This window comes from Bidens hawaiensis, unplaced genomic scaffold, assembly GCF_021521415.1.
Source record: "Bidens hawaiensis isolate Kalapana, Puna unplaced genomic scaffold, B.hawaiensis_p1.1 tig00001920_1, whole genome shotgun sequence".
NCBI classification, from domain to species: Eukaryota; Viridiplantae; Streptophyta; class Magnoliopsida; order Asterales; family Asteraceae; genus Bidens; species Bidens hawaiensis.
In genome coordinates this window covers 136,877-151,534 of record NW_027491107.1, presented here as the reverse complement: position 1 = coordinate 151,534, position 14,658 = coordinate 136,877, and the positions used below count along the sequence as shown (strand labels likewise).

The following is a 14,658-nucleotide window of genomic DNA, read 5'->3' as shown; positions in this document are numbered from 1 at the left end:
CTCTGACTTATGATGAATCTCCTCAGAGGTCTCCTTCTCCTCCTCCAACGGCGAGGAGGAGCCAGATCCGTCAAAGTTTTCAGACGGAGAGAGATCCGGTGGAAGTGCGGAGACCACACGACCGTCCTCATACGGTCAGACGAGTACCTGCTTACTTAGAAGAATATGAAAGCCATGATTCAACGTATCACCCAGATGACATCAGTTATTATAGTGGTGATACCAGACTTCACTTACAAGACGGAAGAAGTTATCCACGAGCAGTAATCCGTCATGCGGAATACCAAAACAATGCGTAGGAAGACTTCTCTAAGCCTTACTGCTGAGCCGCATTTGCTGAAAAATCAAAATTCATTGCACGAATTACAATGGCTCCGTTTCCGGTTAATGCAAAGATCCCAAAGTCTGTTGGAAAGCACGATGGGATGACTGATCCCAGCGATTATCTAATGAACTTCGTGGCTGTAGGAGGAGTCAGCGGTTGGACCCTTACTTACTGGTGTCATATGTTTGCTTTAACATCCACTGGTGCAGTGCGTGAATGGTTCGAGAAGTTACCGGACGGACAAATTAAAAGTTGGGACGATTTTGTTGCCAAATTTTCCCAACATTTTAGTTAACAACGGAAACACACTCGCGATCTGTCGGAGATATTAGATGTGGTTAGGCGGAACAATGAATCCATTGAGAACTTCATTACCCGCTTTAACAATAAAATTCTCAATATCGGTGGTGTGAGTGAAGACATCTTGCGGGGAGCTTTCCGCCAAAACGTAAAAAGTGATGAATTAATCTGGACTCTGACGGGCAGAGACGGAATGCCTACGTCTTGGAATGATATCATGACCGTGGCAAAACTATTTGCAAGGACTCGAAAGACCTTGGCGAATAATGGTCAGAAGCAGAACCTTAAGGTTGAATTCTAGACCCCGCGACCAAATAAACAAGCGAAAGGAACAATTTGGTCCAGACACCAGCCATCGGCGGAACCATCAAAAAAATTTGATGCCAGATCTTTGATTGGTAACAAAAACAAGCAGAATTCTTCAGCACGACCCTCCAACAATTGGACTCCATTATCAAAAACACCTTCAGAAATCCTCACTACTGAAAATATGAATTTCAGGAAGCCTCAACCACTCACAAGGAGATCGTTCCTCGATACCAAAAAGCACTGCTCATTTCATAATGATATAGGGCATAATACGAACGAGTGTGTGGCCTTGAAAAATGAAATCGAAGCAGCTGTAAAATCCGGCAAACTTGAACATTTGGTTAAGGGCACAAAACCAGGGACTGATAAGGCTCCCGCACGAGATAACCAGGGCCCGCCCAAAAAGCAAGTCAAAGATTTGAACTTTCACATGATTCAAGGCGGACATAGGTTTGGAGGAAAGAGGAGAGAGTTCCTAGATGAGGAGTGGAAAAATGAACAAGTGATTTTTCCACGAGTTAAGGGCAGACTGTGCAATAAGAACCCTTTGATAATTACCGCCCTCTTTGGCCACTATCGATCGCAGTATGTTTTCTTTGACACTGGTAGTACATCTGACATTATGTACGAACAGTGCTTTGAACAACTAGATGAGGAAGACAAGGAGAGGTTAAAACCTATCCATGCGCCTGTGTCTGGGTTTGGGGGTGAGGTGATGCACCCGCGAGGGGTTATATCGTTTCTAGTCACTCTGACTGACGGAATTCATTCTAGAACAGAAGATGTGAAATTTTAGGTCCTTCCGGCGACATCCAAACATGACATCATCTTAGGGCAGGAAGCAATTGGTGATTTCAATGTTCACCCGTCCACAACTCACGGTGTAGTCAGAGTTCCAACTCGTACTGGCGTAGCAATTATCCATGTTAATCGACACTGCTTTTCAGATAATATCTCAAAACCTAGCAAAATCCCAAAACAAACTCAGCGGACAGAGCCAGAGAAATAGATATTAAACAAAAACTTTCCAGATCAAACAATCATAACTGGACCTGTCATCTTAGAAATTCTAAGAACTTTGTTGAAGCAATTATTAACCAGGAATATGGACATCTTCGCCTGGCAACCCGCGGACATGACAGGTGTCCCACGGAATATTGCGGAACACAAGTTAAGGGTAAAACCGATGTTTACACCGATTGTTCAGAAAAAGCGGAAGATGGGCCCAGAACAAATGAAAGCCATGAATGATCAAGTACAATATTTGCTTCACGCTGGAATCATTCGAGATATAAAATACCAAACATGGGTGGCTAACCCGGTCATTGTTCCAAATAGTAACGGAACATGGTGGATGTGCATAGAATTTAAAAACTTGAACAAAGCTTGCCCAAAGGATTGCTATCCACTACCTGAAATTTATCTCAAAGTAGATGTTGTGGCCCCGTTTAAGTTTAAATAATTCGTTGATGCCTACAAAGGCTATCATCAAATACGCATGGCTGCGGGTGATGAGGATAAGAAAGCATTTCGTACTGACCAAGACACGTTTTGTTACAAAATGATTCCTTTGGGATTGAAAAATGTGGGCGCCACATACCAGCGGTTGATGGATTAAGCATTCAAGAACCAGATTGGTCGAAACCTAGAAGTCTACATGGACGACTTGTTAATAAAAAGCCTTGAGGAAGACCAGATGTTGAGAGACATCGAAGAAACATTTGAAACTTTAAGGAGTATCAACATGAAGTTGAACCCAACTAAATTTTCCTTTGGGATGGAGGAAGGGAAGTTTCTTAAAGTAATTACTACAGGCGCGGGTTTCAAAGCTAACCTGGATAAAGTCCAGGCAGTAGCCCGCATGTTCTCTCCTTCCTCCCTCAAAGAAGTACAGACACTCAACAGGAAATTAGTTGCACTGAACCGGTTCCTAGCAAACCATTCAACCAAATCATACCCATTTGTTTCAACCTTGAGAAATTGCCTCAAGAAGGCACATTTCAAGTGGACCGCGGAATCTGAACAAGCATTCCTGGAGGTCAAGAAATGCTTAATGGAGTTACCTACTCTAACAACACCTTATGTGGGAGAACCTTTGACGTTATGCCTGTCGGCATCGGATATTGCCATCGTGGCCGTATTACTGACGGACAGGAAAAATGTGCAAACGCCATTTTATTACGTCAGTAGAACGTTGTCAGATCCAGAGACCAGGTACTAAATGCTTGAAAATCTTGTCCTGGAATTGGTCTATGCTGCCTGACGTCTCCGCAGGTATTTTCAAGGTCATCCCATCAACGTACTGACTGGGTACAAACTCAAGAATGTACTAAGTAAGCCGGAATTGTCTGGACGATTGGCAAAGTGGGCCATCGAGCTGTGTGAGCATGCAATCGAATATAAACCCAGATCAGCAATTAAGGGGCAAGTGTTAGCGGACATTGTCACTGAAGTCCCACAACACCAAGAAAAAGAATGTTTAGTGGAACAATAACCCCAAATACCTCCTGAACAAGGGCAAATCTGGTCATTGTTTACGGACGGCGCTTCGAGTAGTGAAGGATCTGGTGCAGGCCTAAGGCTAGTCAACCCCGAGGGTCACGAATTAACTTACGCTATCAAGTTAGACTTCAAGAGTACCAACAATGAAGCGGAGTATGAAGCCTTCCTGGCAGGTCTAAGAATCGCTAAGAAGCTTGGGGTTAAACACCTAGAAGCACGGGTGGATTCCACGTTGATTGCGGGACAGATCAACGGGACGTATGAAGCATAAAACGACGTGATGACTTCATATTTGGCGCAGTCAAAGGATTTGATCCTTCAATTCTCTTCATGTAAGGTTATTCATATAAAGCGAAGCGAGAACAAATCAGCGCATGCTCTTAGCAAGTTGGCTTCAACAAATTTCGATCACTTCACTAAAGACATCCGCGTCGAAGTCCTAGATCGTCCGTCTGTCTCGCAGAATCAGGTTTTGATAATTCAAACAGGCACTGAGTCTTGGACGACACCGATTAAAGCTTATTTATCATCTGGAGCCCTCCCGGAAGAGAAATCCGCGACCCGGAAGATAAAGCACAAACCCTTGAATTACCAAATGAATGATGGTGTTTTATACTGTTGATCCTTCCTGGGCCCATTTTTACGTTGCGTGGACGCTGAAGATGCGAATTACCTGATAAGGGAGGTTCACGAAGGCATTTGTGGCCTACATGCAGGCCCAAGGATGTAGTCGCAAAGCTTATGAATGCAGGTTATTACTGGGCGGGGATGCACTTAGACGCTGTGCAAGTGATCAGGAAATGTGACTCATACCAACGTCATGCTCCCAATACATTGCGTTCAAAAAATGAACTTGTACCAGTAACATCCGCTTGGCCGTTTCAAAAATGGGCCATCGACATTATGGGACCCTTCCCGGAAGCTCCTGGACGGGTCAAATTCCTAATTGTGGCCATTGATTACTTCACTAAATGGGTGGAGGCCAAACCAGTTGCATCCATTACGACATCAAGCATTAAGAAATTCCTTTGGGAATTCATTATTTGCCGGTTTGGCCTTCCACAAGAACTAGTTAGTGAAAATGGGACCCAGTTTGCGGGCATCGGAATACAAGAATGGTTGAAGAAACTTCAAGTCATTCAAAATTTTACATCTGTGGCCCACCCGCAAGCAAATGGTCAGGTCGAACGGACCAATAGAACAATCAAGGAGGGGATTAAAGCAAGATTAGGTACTAAATGCACAGGCTGGGTTGACGAATTGCCCCATGTACTTTGGGCCTTTCGCACCCAAAATAATTCCAGTAATTCTGAGACGCCTTTCAGTTTAACATATGGTACTGAGGCTATGATTCCCGCAGAAATCGGGATTCCATCCGCAAGAATTTTAATGATTAATGATAATGATAAAGAATTGCGAATGAATCTAGATCTCCTTGAGGAGAGGAGGGAATTGGCATCGATACACGAGCATAACTATAAACACCAGTTACAAAAATATTATAACTCGCGGGTCCAAAAGTGCACATTTGATGCGGGAGACTCGTCTTCCGCAATAACGAATCTTCCGGCCAAGAACCTCCAGGCAAGTTGGCCCCAACTTGTGTTTGAACACGGATCTAATACAATTACTATAAATAGATCTCAGATCTGTATGAATACTATTAATCCTATATCACGGATCTAGCACATAATTACGTTTGATTATATATGTTATATCTATTATCAGTATTAGTGTTTGTGAGTATGAATAATATTAAGATGAAGATCGAGAGCAGATTTGACAGAGTTTTGTTAATTATCTCTCAAAGCTTAGATTATGTGAATAGTGTTCACCTATAAATAGAGACAGACCTAGTTCGTTAACATCCCCTAACGAACTAGAGTCCGCTTCGTTACATACATTACAAACGAAATAGATTAACGAATTAACCCCTGATTCGTTAAACATCCTTAACGAATCAGAGGAGACTTAACTTAAGATCTAGTTCGCTAAACATCCTTAGCGAACTACATACATACATAGCGAACTAACTAAATACTTGTTTATTACATTTAACAAAAACGTCAAATACATTACTGATAATTACAAAGACTCAAGACGCAAAACCGTGCACTAACAGGCACCCCCTCGTCTTGAGCTCTTTGTCTTTGTCTTCACTTGAAATGCTTGGACTGCCAGTCTCTACAACTATGAATTCGATTTTCATAACAAACACGCACAACGCGTTGGAATTGCATAGCCAGGTCGTAGTCTTCATTGCGTTCGATCAGAATCTGGTTCTTGTGTAGCACGTCATTGTCTGTTTCAGATAAATTAACCAACCACATAGGGTCGATTATCTTGATAAGCTCAGTCTTGAGTCCTTTACCAAGCACAATGACGGCCTCGCCAGTATGATTGTCGTAGTACCAGCGGTCAAACGAGAGATGCATGTGTTGGGGCATCGTCTTCACAGGTTTCGTCTTTGGCAGCTTTACCTTAAGAACAAGTTTCCTCAAGCCAGTCCTTGGATCAATCTCGTCAATACGTTTACGTCTCGGGACCTGGGGCTTGAAGAACTTGAAACCATGATTGACCTCGAACAGTAAGTGTTGATGAAACCACTCAGCTGTCCGGTAACCCCCACGATTGATAAATGAACGTCTCGCGAGGGTACGAACATCCCAACGCGGTAATGTAAGAACATCCATTATCGTTTCGTAGTACTGGATCCCCTTCTCCCATTTAATTATACATACCTTAAGCTCGGAATCATAAAGCCATGAAACGATATCACCATGTACCTTGGATACAGTCTTGAAGGAGGTCACTTGGTTTGCTTTGTCCCAAGCTGCAGCTACATCTTTTCATTCTTGATCAACATATCGATATGCCTTGATAATCTTACTTACCTTTTTATAGCTGAACCACTTAGCAATATCGGCATCGGTTGGATTTTCAATCGAATTGAACCGAGTGTCCACAACCTTCTTACTCTTTGACGTCTTTTCCAACTCATCTTCGGCTGCTTTAACCGTTTGTTCATCAAACACTGGAGCACCTTGATCAACGTTTGTGTGTTGAAACAAGTCCGGATACTCCCCACCAGTGAGGTCTTCCATCTCAACATCCTCGTCTTCATAAATAAAATCCGTATTCATTTGAATAGACGGATCCTCTGGTATACCTTCCTCATTCACTACCTCAACATTAGCCTCAGTCTTTAACACAGTTAACTATTCATCATTCAACCTAAGCAGTATGGAAATCTGCTCTCGTGTCAAAGACCTATCAACAAACTTACCAACCTCTATCTCTTCCCTGTTCACCACACTTCTAACCCCCCGATCCATCCACAAATATAACAGTGTTAGCATCAATCATTTCAATTGGCTTAGCGGTTGGATCCTGATACACAACAATCTGTTTACCCGAGTCCTCACCGCCACTTGTACTAGCACCGGAAGATGAGCCGTGCATTTGTTTAGGCTGACCTCCTGCACCAGACTCGTCAGGATCTTGATCATCATTTTTGAGTTTCTTTAAGGCATCCTCTTTGCAAGTCAGCTGCAAGATTAGATCCTCTTGTTCCTTCATTTTCACCCCTCTGAGACTCAACAATCGCACGTAGCGCTTTAGTCTCCTTTTGACAAAAAGAAATATAACTCATCATCCGTCTTTGATTCTCCATAAGTCGTTCCTGATTCTGACGGTCAGCAGACATTTGGTTTCATAAAGATAAAGAAGATTCAACATCATATCAGTCTGACGGTTTGGTGGCAAGTTGTACATGGATAAATGAACAGGTTGGATCGGTCCTTGAGACCGAGTGAATCTCATAAAAGAGACATCACTAGGAGGAGGAGGAGGAGGAAGAGGAGGCCTCATGGATGGTGTTTTAGGGGTAGTAGACGATGTAGCAGGAGGCCTTGGAATTTCAGATAAAGCCATCCGTGGAATCAAACCAAGCCTTTCATGAGACACCATCGTCGTTGTTAATGTGAGCATCGGAGTGCTAGTAGTGGACGGCACTACCGAGCGTTGATTCGTTGTTTGACGAGGTGGTGGCACACCGATAATTACCCCAGCCCTAGCTGACACACGTCTTTTCTTTGATGGCTCTCCAGTTGCCACTTCTTTCCCTTTTCTCTTTCTTTCTTGTTGAGCTGCAATGGTGGCAGCAAACGCAACATTTACTGCATCTTGTTGTTCTTGCAAAGCAGCATCACTAGCACTACCATTACCACCATCTCCATCATTATTATCATCATCATCGTTCCCACCTTCTCCCCCTTCACGCTCGGAATCCGAGTCGTCGTGGATCCAATGTTCATTAGGAGGACATACATAATTCGGATTAATGATATGACCAATCATCCGTTTATCCCTTGGCCTCTCCTTTCGATAAATCAACATTCAACGCATGGTATCAGCCTTCATGTGTTCCATAAGAAGCACATCATTCACCTGAGTTTGATCAATGACTAAATTTGGAATTAAGTCTTGAATGATCAGTTGTAGAAATCGAGGATACATTAAAAATTTATTCTTTTGAAGTGTTTGCTGAACTTGTTCTTTCAGATGATCGTAAACTAGCTCGGAGTAGTTAAATGGCTTGTTGAGAATAAGTGCAACAAAAGCCGATTGTATACTGCTTCTGCATTGGACATCCACCACGACGACCACTCATACAATGAATCAAGACATGGAGATGATACTTGTATGGTGGACATAACCCATTCTTGTTCAACATAGATTCATCAATACCACCACCATAACATAAACGAGTAAACAAACCTTTGATCAGCTGCTTATCAAATTCACTTGGGTTGTCATCATTGTCATTAAAATGAAGTACACGGCGAACCACTTCCACATTAATTGTAATAACAGTCTGATTGATCGTGGCTCGAATGTGATTTTCCACCTCAACAACCTCAGCAGTATCCCAATACTGCCTAATAATACTCAGATAAACTTTAGGTCGAGCAGTGATTGCATAATGTATCACTGAGCATCTTTAGAATGCTAACATATCACCGACACTGCAACATCAGCAAAATCTTGATCAACATATGCACAGATGTTGTGTTTTATGTCATAAGGTAATAAAATAACTTCTTCCTGCTGTGCTTGAGGTGGTTGTTTTTGTGGTGGTTGTTCTTGATGCCCTTGATCAGCAATCGGTGGATCTTGATTCAATTGATCAGCCATGTTACTGAATAAATTAGAACGAGTGTAAGTAACGTTACTATTTATCTATATAAGGTGTATTTAATTTTATACGCCGTGTGTAAGTAATATATTTACGCGTTTAGACAATTGAAAGAACTCATTAATTACAAAGTTTAATTAAGTTCAATATTTAAAAGGAAAATGTCATTCGTTAGATTATCACTCTGATTTGTTACAACTTGTAACGAATCAAGTGATACGCTATCAGGTAAATAAGTTAACGAATTAAAATTAGCGAAATACTATAAAAATGAACGAACTAGAACCTAGTTCGTTATGAATTGACGAATCCACATCTGATTCGTTAGATAACTTATTCGCTAATCTAATTCGTTTGAATCTTTAACGAATTGGACACGAAAAAGTTCCAATTCGCTAAAGTTAACGAATGGCCATAAAGCTCAATCTTTGATTGTCCCGGTCAAAGTCAAAATTGAATAAGAACACCGACGGTCAACATGATAAACCTAGGTTCGATTATCCCATACATATCGTTGAATAACCTGATTGTCATATGAAATGATCTCGTAAACACACTGTGACTCAAATGGTGTTGATTCGAGGTTCAACCATATGAAATAAGTTAACTTTACTTGAAGTTTTAACAGAGCCTAAAACTCCGAACATATGAACATTCAATCGACCCGGCAAACCATAATCAAACATTGATAAAAGTCTACCAAAGGTTTCGGAATCTCATTCCGATCACAATGAACCCTAAATAAACTATATCAACACAGTATAGCATACATAAATCATAGTCTTAAAACTCGGAAAAACCTTAGAACAAAAGAATACATAATTAGTCTATCAACACAATATCATTTTTGACGAAAATCACAAAGATGTGATCGTCTATACCTTAGCAACACAATGGAATACTTGAAAGTCCGAAATTCGAAGGTCGAAAATCAGAGAAAAATTTGAAAAAGGGTTGCTTTAGGTATAAGGAAGATGGTGAATAGTGAAAGGACGGTTCGCATTACTCTTATCCTTTACACACAGTCCTCGCAAAATTTTCAAGACACGAATAAGACCGATTCGCTATGAATTTGAACTGAACGAATTAGCTAATTCGTTCCTCAACTTATCCACAAAGTGTAGCGAATCAGTTTTGATTCGTCGTCTGGTTCGTTTAAATATGTATAACGAATTAGGAGTATTTCGTTACAGAGTGCGGAAGCGAATTAGGTGAGCGAACTAGAAAGTAGTTCGCTAGAGAGCCACCTAATTCGTTATCCATACTTAACGAATTAAATTTTATTTAATTTTAACTTAAATAATTAAATGGAATAAATAAAAATTTATTAAATATTAACTAATTAATAAATAAATAATCTAAAAAGAATTAACGAGGACCTTTTATCTTGATAATCAAATACTTTAAAGACGTTTCACGATTTTTCGAAACATAACTTAAAAACATTAAATAATATGTAAAGTAAAAAGATAAAATATTTTTGTTTATAACAATATTTTTGTGTTTTTCTTTGATTTTTCAAAAGCAGTACATATTTTTGTGTTTTTGTTGAGTTTGAGCAGAGAATCATATTGACTAAAATGCCCTTCCATCACAGTTTTATATTTCAGCGATATTATGACTGGCGTTAAGTCGGTCATTTATATTGTTGTCCATTTAAATCTTATAACAAACTTTCGAGCATTTATGTGATATGATTTATGGTTCAATTAGCGCACAGAATATCAGAAACTATCAGCCCCTAATCTCGGTTCAAGCTTAATTTGATTTTTGCCAAATCACCCCAACTTGACTTAAACCATTATAGTGTTGATCAAAATTTTTAATACCAGTTGAGAAATTTTGAGCAATGCATCAAGTTTCCTTTACCGTGAGTGAGTATGCACGAGTCCATCTGTCGGCTTACATACATTGTATCCCCTGGGGTCCGTTTCTTTTTGGTATTGAGACACACGCAAGGGAGGAACAATTGTATGACTAACAGCGGATTTTGATCAAGTCAGTAATTTGGATTGTACGAAGTACAGCAGTGATCAAGTTTAATGACTTTGGGTTTGCTCTAAAAGCGAGTGAAGTATTCATGCTTATGAATACCCAGATGATTAAGCCGCATAAAGACTCACAGTGTCCAGAATCCTAACGCTTGTTATTTGCTTTATTGTATTTTTGTGTGATCAACAACTATAAAGCTTGAGTATGACCGGTTATTTACATTTATGCCATCTTCACCGGGACTTTTACTAGAGACTAACACCTCTTTCAATTCGGCTTTTCTTTAGATTTATATCAGTTACTTTACTCTACCAGCTTGTTTAAGACCTATCAATGCACCAATGATTAAGAACTCAGTCCTTTAGGCTTATTTCTTACTGGATTTGGGTCAAATAATCAATGTACTATCATTTTCTCTTTTTGCTTCAAAAACTCAAAAATTTGAGTAGCATAAAAATAAAAAATAAAAAATTTAATCGCCTCAGTTACTTTGAGTCTATAGATAAATATCCTATCCATCTACAAGTAGATAACAGGACCAAAACATGCAAGCATGCTCCACAAACTTAAATAACTGATAAAATTTTCAGCGAGAAAATAAAGTTGAAAGCTTAACGAACGCCCCACGTACTATCCATTTGTCAGGTAAATGACTAACCCGAAGATTTACTAGAAATTATCAGGACCAAACATATACAAGTATATGTCCTTCAAAATAGAAGCAAATGACATAGTTTTCAGCAAACATAAGAAAAAATCCTTTTGGTTTTCTCTTTACAAACTTAAAAACACAATCTTTTTGTCTTTTCGGATTTTTCTTTATAAACAAAAATTTCACATTCTTTTTGGATTTTTCAAATTTTCTGTACAAAACAGAAATCATAATCTCTTTGGTATTTTCTAATTTTAAAATGTTTTTGATTTTTCTAATATTAAAATAAATACAAGAAAGAACACAATATTTTTGATTTTTCAAAATTTTCTATTGTTTTTGGGTTTTATCTATACAAACAAAAAACACAATATTTTTGTATTTTCTAAGATTCACCCCCCAAAACCTAAAAACAAAATAAAATTTAAACTAGAACAAACTAAAATAAAGATAATTATCCTAACTTTAGGATCTCAGTAAGGGTCTTCAATCCATTTAAACCAAGCAGAAAGTTAAAACGTGTTTTATCAAAGGCTTTGGTAAATAGATCGGCTTTCTGAAAATCAGTATGTACTTTCTCAAGATCAATTAATTTCTTTTCATAACAATCCCATATAAAATGATATCGAATTTCGATATGTTTCATTTTAGAATGTTGTACGGGATTTTTGGTGATACTAATAGCATTAGAGTTATCAATCAAGATGGGAGTAGTAAGAAACTTCAAACCGTAATCGCGAAGATGTTGTATCCACAAAATCTGGGAACAGCAACTCGAGGCTGCAACATACTCAGCTTCGGCGGTTGAAGTGGAGACCGTTGTCTGCTTCTTAAACTGCCAGAAAACAAGTCGGTTTCCTAAGAATTGACATCCCGCTGTAGTAGACTTGAAATTGATCTTGCATCCTCCATAGTCTGAGTCTGAGTAAGCGGTAAGATCGAAAGTATCATCTTTGGGGTACCATAAACCGATGTCAGGATTTCCCCTTAGATATTGCAGAATATGCTTGACCGCTGCCAGGTGAGTCACTCGGGGACTAGCTTGGTACCTAGCACATAAACAAACAACAAACATTATGTCGGGTCGAGAAACAGTTAAATACATTAAAGAACCAATCATAGCACGATAAAGGGTCGGATCAACGGTATCCTCCAATTCATTCGGTGATAAATTGTGACCCAAGGGAAGAGGAGTAGAAGGGATTTTTCGGCAGTAATCTTGAATCGGCTCAAGATGTCGTTCACATATTTTGTCTGATGAATGAAGATTCCCTTCGCAGACTGATGAACCTGCAACCCTAAAAAGAAATTCATCTCTCCCATCGAACTCATCTCGAACTTGGTTTGCATAGACTTCTCAAACTCCTTACACAGCGTGTCGTTTGTAGACCCAAAAATTATGTCATCAACATAATCTGAACGAGTAGAAGATCATCACCAATATTTTTATAAAACAAAGTGCAGTCGACAGTTCCACGTTTGAAACCATTATCCGTCAGATGGTCGGCAAGGGTGCCATACCAAGCTCTCAGGGCTTGATGTAGACCATATAATGCCTTGTTTAATTGGTAAAGATGGTCAGGATAATCAGGATCTTCAAAACCTGAAGGCTATAAAACAAACACTTCCTCATGAAGTTCACCATTGAGAAAACCACTCTTGACATCCATTTGATAAACTTTAATATTCTTGTAAGCAACATATGCCAGAAAGATTCGAATCGACTCTAATCTTGCAACTGGAGCATATACTTCAGTATAATCAATACCCTCTTGCTGATGAAAACCTTGCACAACTAATCGTGCCTTGTTTCTTACAATTACCCCTTGATCGTCTTTCTTACACTTGTATACCCAGTTAGTCGGAATCGCTTTCTTGACTCTAGCAGGTTTGTCGATAAGATCCCAAACACCTAAACGTGCAAATTGCTGTAATTCCTTTTGCATAGCTTCTTCCCAAGAGGGATCTTGAAGTGCCACACGAGGAGTCGTTGGTTCTACTTGAGATAGAAAACAAGTGAATTTAGCAAGATTTACAATCCCAGATGAGTGTAAGTCAGCATAAGCACATAAGACATTATTTTCACTTGAAGAAGCAACTTGATGTCGTGTTTGAACTCCCACATCAAGGTCTCCAATAATGTTTTCTTGTGGATGGTAATTATGAATCCTGAGAGTAGGATTCTCAGAAACAGCAACATTTCCAAATAAATTAGTGTAATGTTCACCCAATTCAGGAGATGAAACATCACTGTCAAGTTCAATAACTTGATCCACAACCGCATTATCATCAGATGAAGTAGAAGCATTATCATACTGCACAGGACACTCATTATTAGGTTCGTCAGTTGGAGCAACAATTGGAGCTTCAACATCATTTGAACTTGCAAACCTTGGAATTTCCAAATGTTCTTCAAAGTAAGCATGAACTAAACCTTCATCTGGATGATCGGTCGTTAGAGTAAATGAATTAAATAAGCCATCATAGTCAAACATCTAGTCGGGACCTTTTCCTTGAGAAGGAGTAGTGTACTTTTGACAGTCCACATGGTACCATTCTTCAACACAACCAGACGTAAAGTTGTCTGGTCCCTCGATTTCAGCTGGATCTCACTTAATCATGTCATAACTCACACAGATTAATGTGCCGACAAGAGAGTTAATGACGGGTTGCTATATTTAGAAAGATATCCGTTTGTTAAAGGCGGAATCAATAACAAACATACGGTTGCAATGAATAATTAAAGGTAGAAAGCACACACAGGATTCACTCAAAAGATTTCCATCTATATAATTTTCATCATTCAAAGTGGATAATCGATTTAGGGTTTTAGGAATCCTAGGACAGCCGTCACACGATATATTCTATCTCAATAAATGTGTATGTCTATCCTTTTTCGTGTGTGTTGGGCGGCGTGCCCTAAAACATTCTATTTATAGGCCTGCCACCCCATGACAGCTGTCATTCCTTCTAGAAACCCTAAATACAACGTACATATCCAAATTACATATTCAAAATAAACTAAGTGTAAAACAAGTCTTCCGGGTAGGCTTTACAACATTCTTCATTCTCCAAGTACGCTTAGTACTCTGCCATCCTTTGGACTTGGTAACATAGAAGTGTGCACGAAATCAGTTTCCGGGTAGACTTTACTTGAAGAGTATTTTAGCAAGTAAAATACTCACCGGGTAGACTTCAGTCTTCTTGGTTTTGTCAAACTTTGCCCGACAAATCCTTACGAGCAACCTTGTTCTTCAATGATCCATTTAAGCTCTTTGCTATAAAATAACTTATTAGCAAAGTGTACTCGGGAGTACTGTTCCTTGCTTGAGCTGAACCTTGCCCGATATTACTTAGAGATATTCCTTTAGATCATCAAGC

The 14,658-nt window shown here is 39.5% G+C and overlaps 1 protein-coding gene across 1 annotated transcript; it reads left to right on the top strand.

Moving 5' to 3' along the window:
- The first annotated feature begins 2,678 nt into the window (after positions 1-2,678).
- Positions 2,679-5,170, top strand: LOC143598924 (uncharacterized). The gene is made up of 4 exons (XM_077077015.1): positions 2,679-3,148; positions 4,153-4,772; positions 4,866-5,020; positions 5,165-5,170. Exons 1-4 carry the CDS (start codon positions 2,679-2,681, stop codon positions 5,168-5,170), a joined length of 1,251 nt encoding a protein of 416 aa, XP_076933130.1.
- Positions 5,171-14,658: the final 9,488 nt, after the last annotated feature.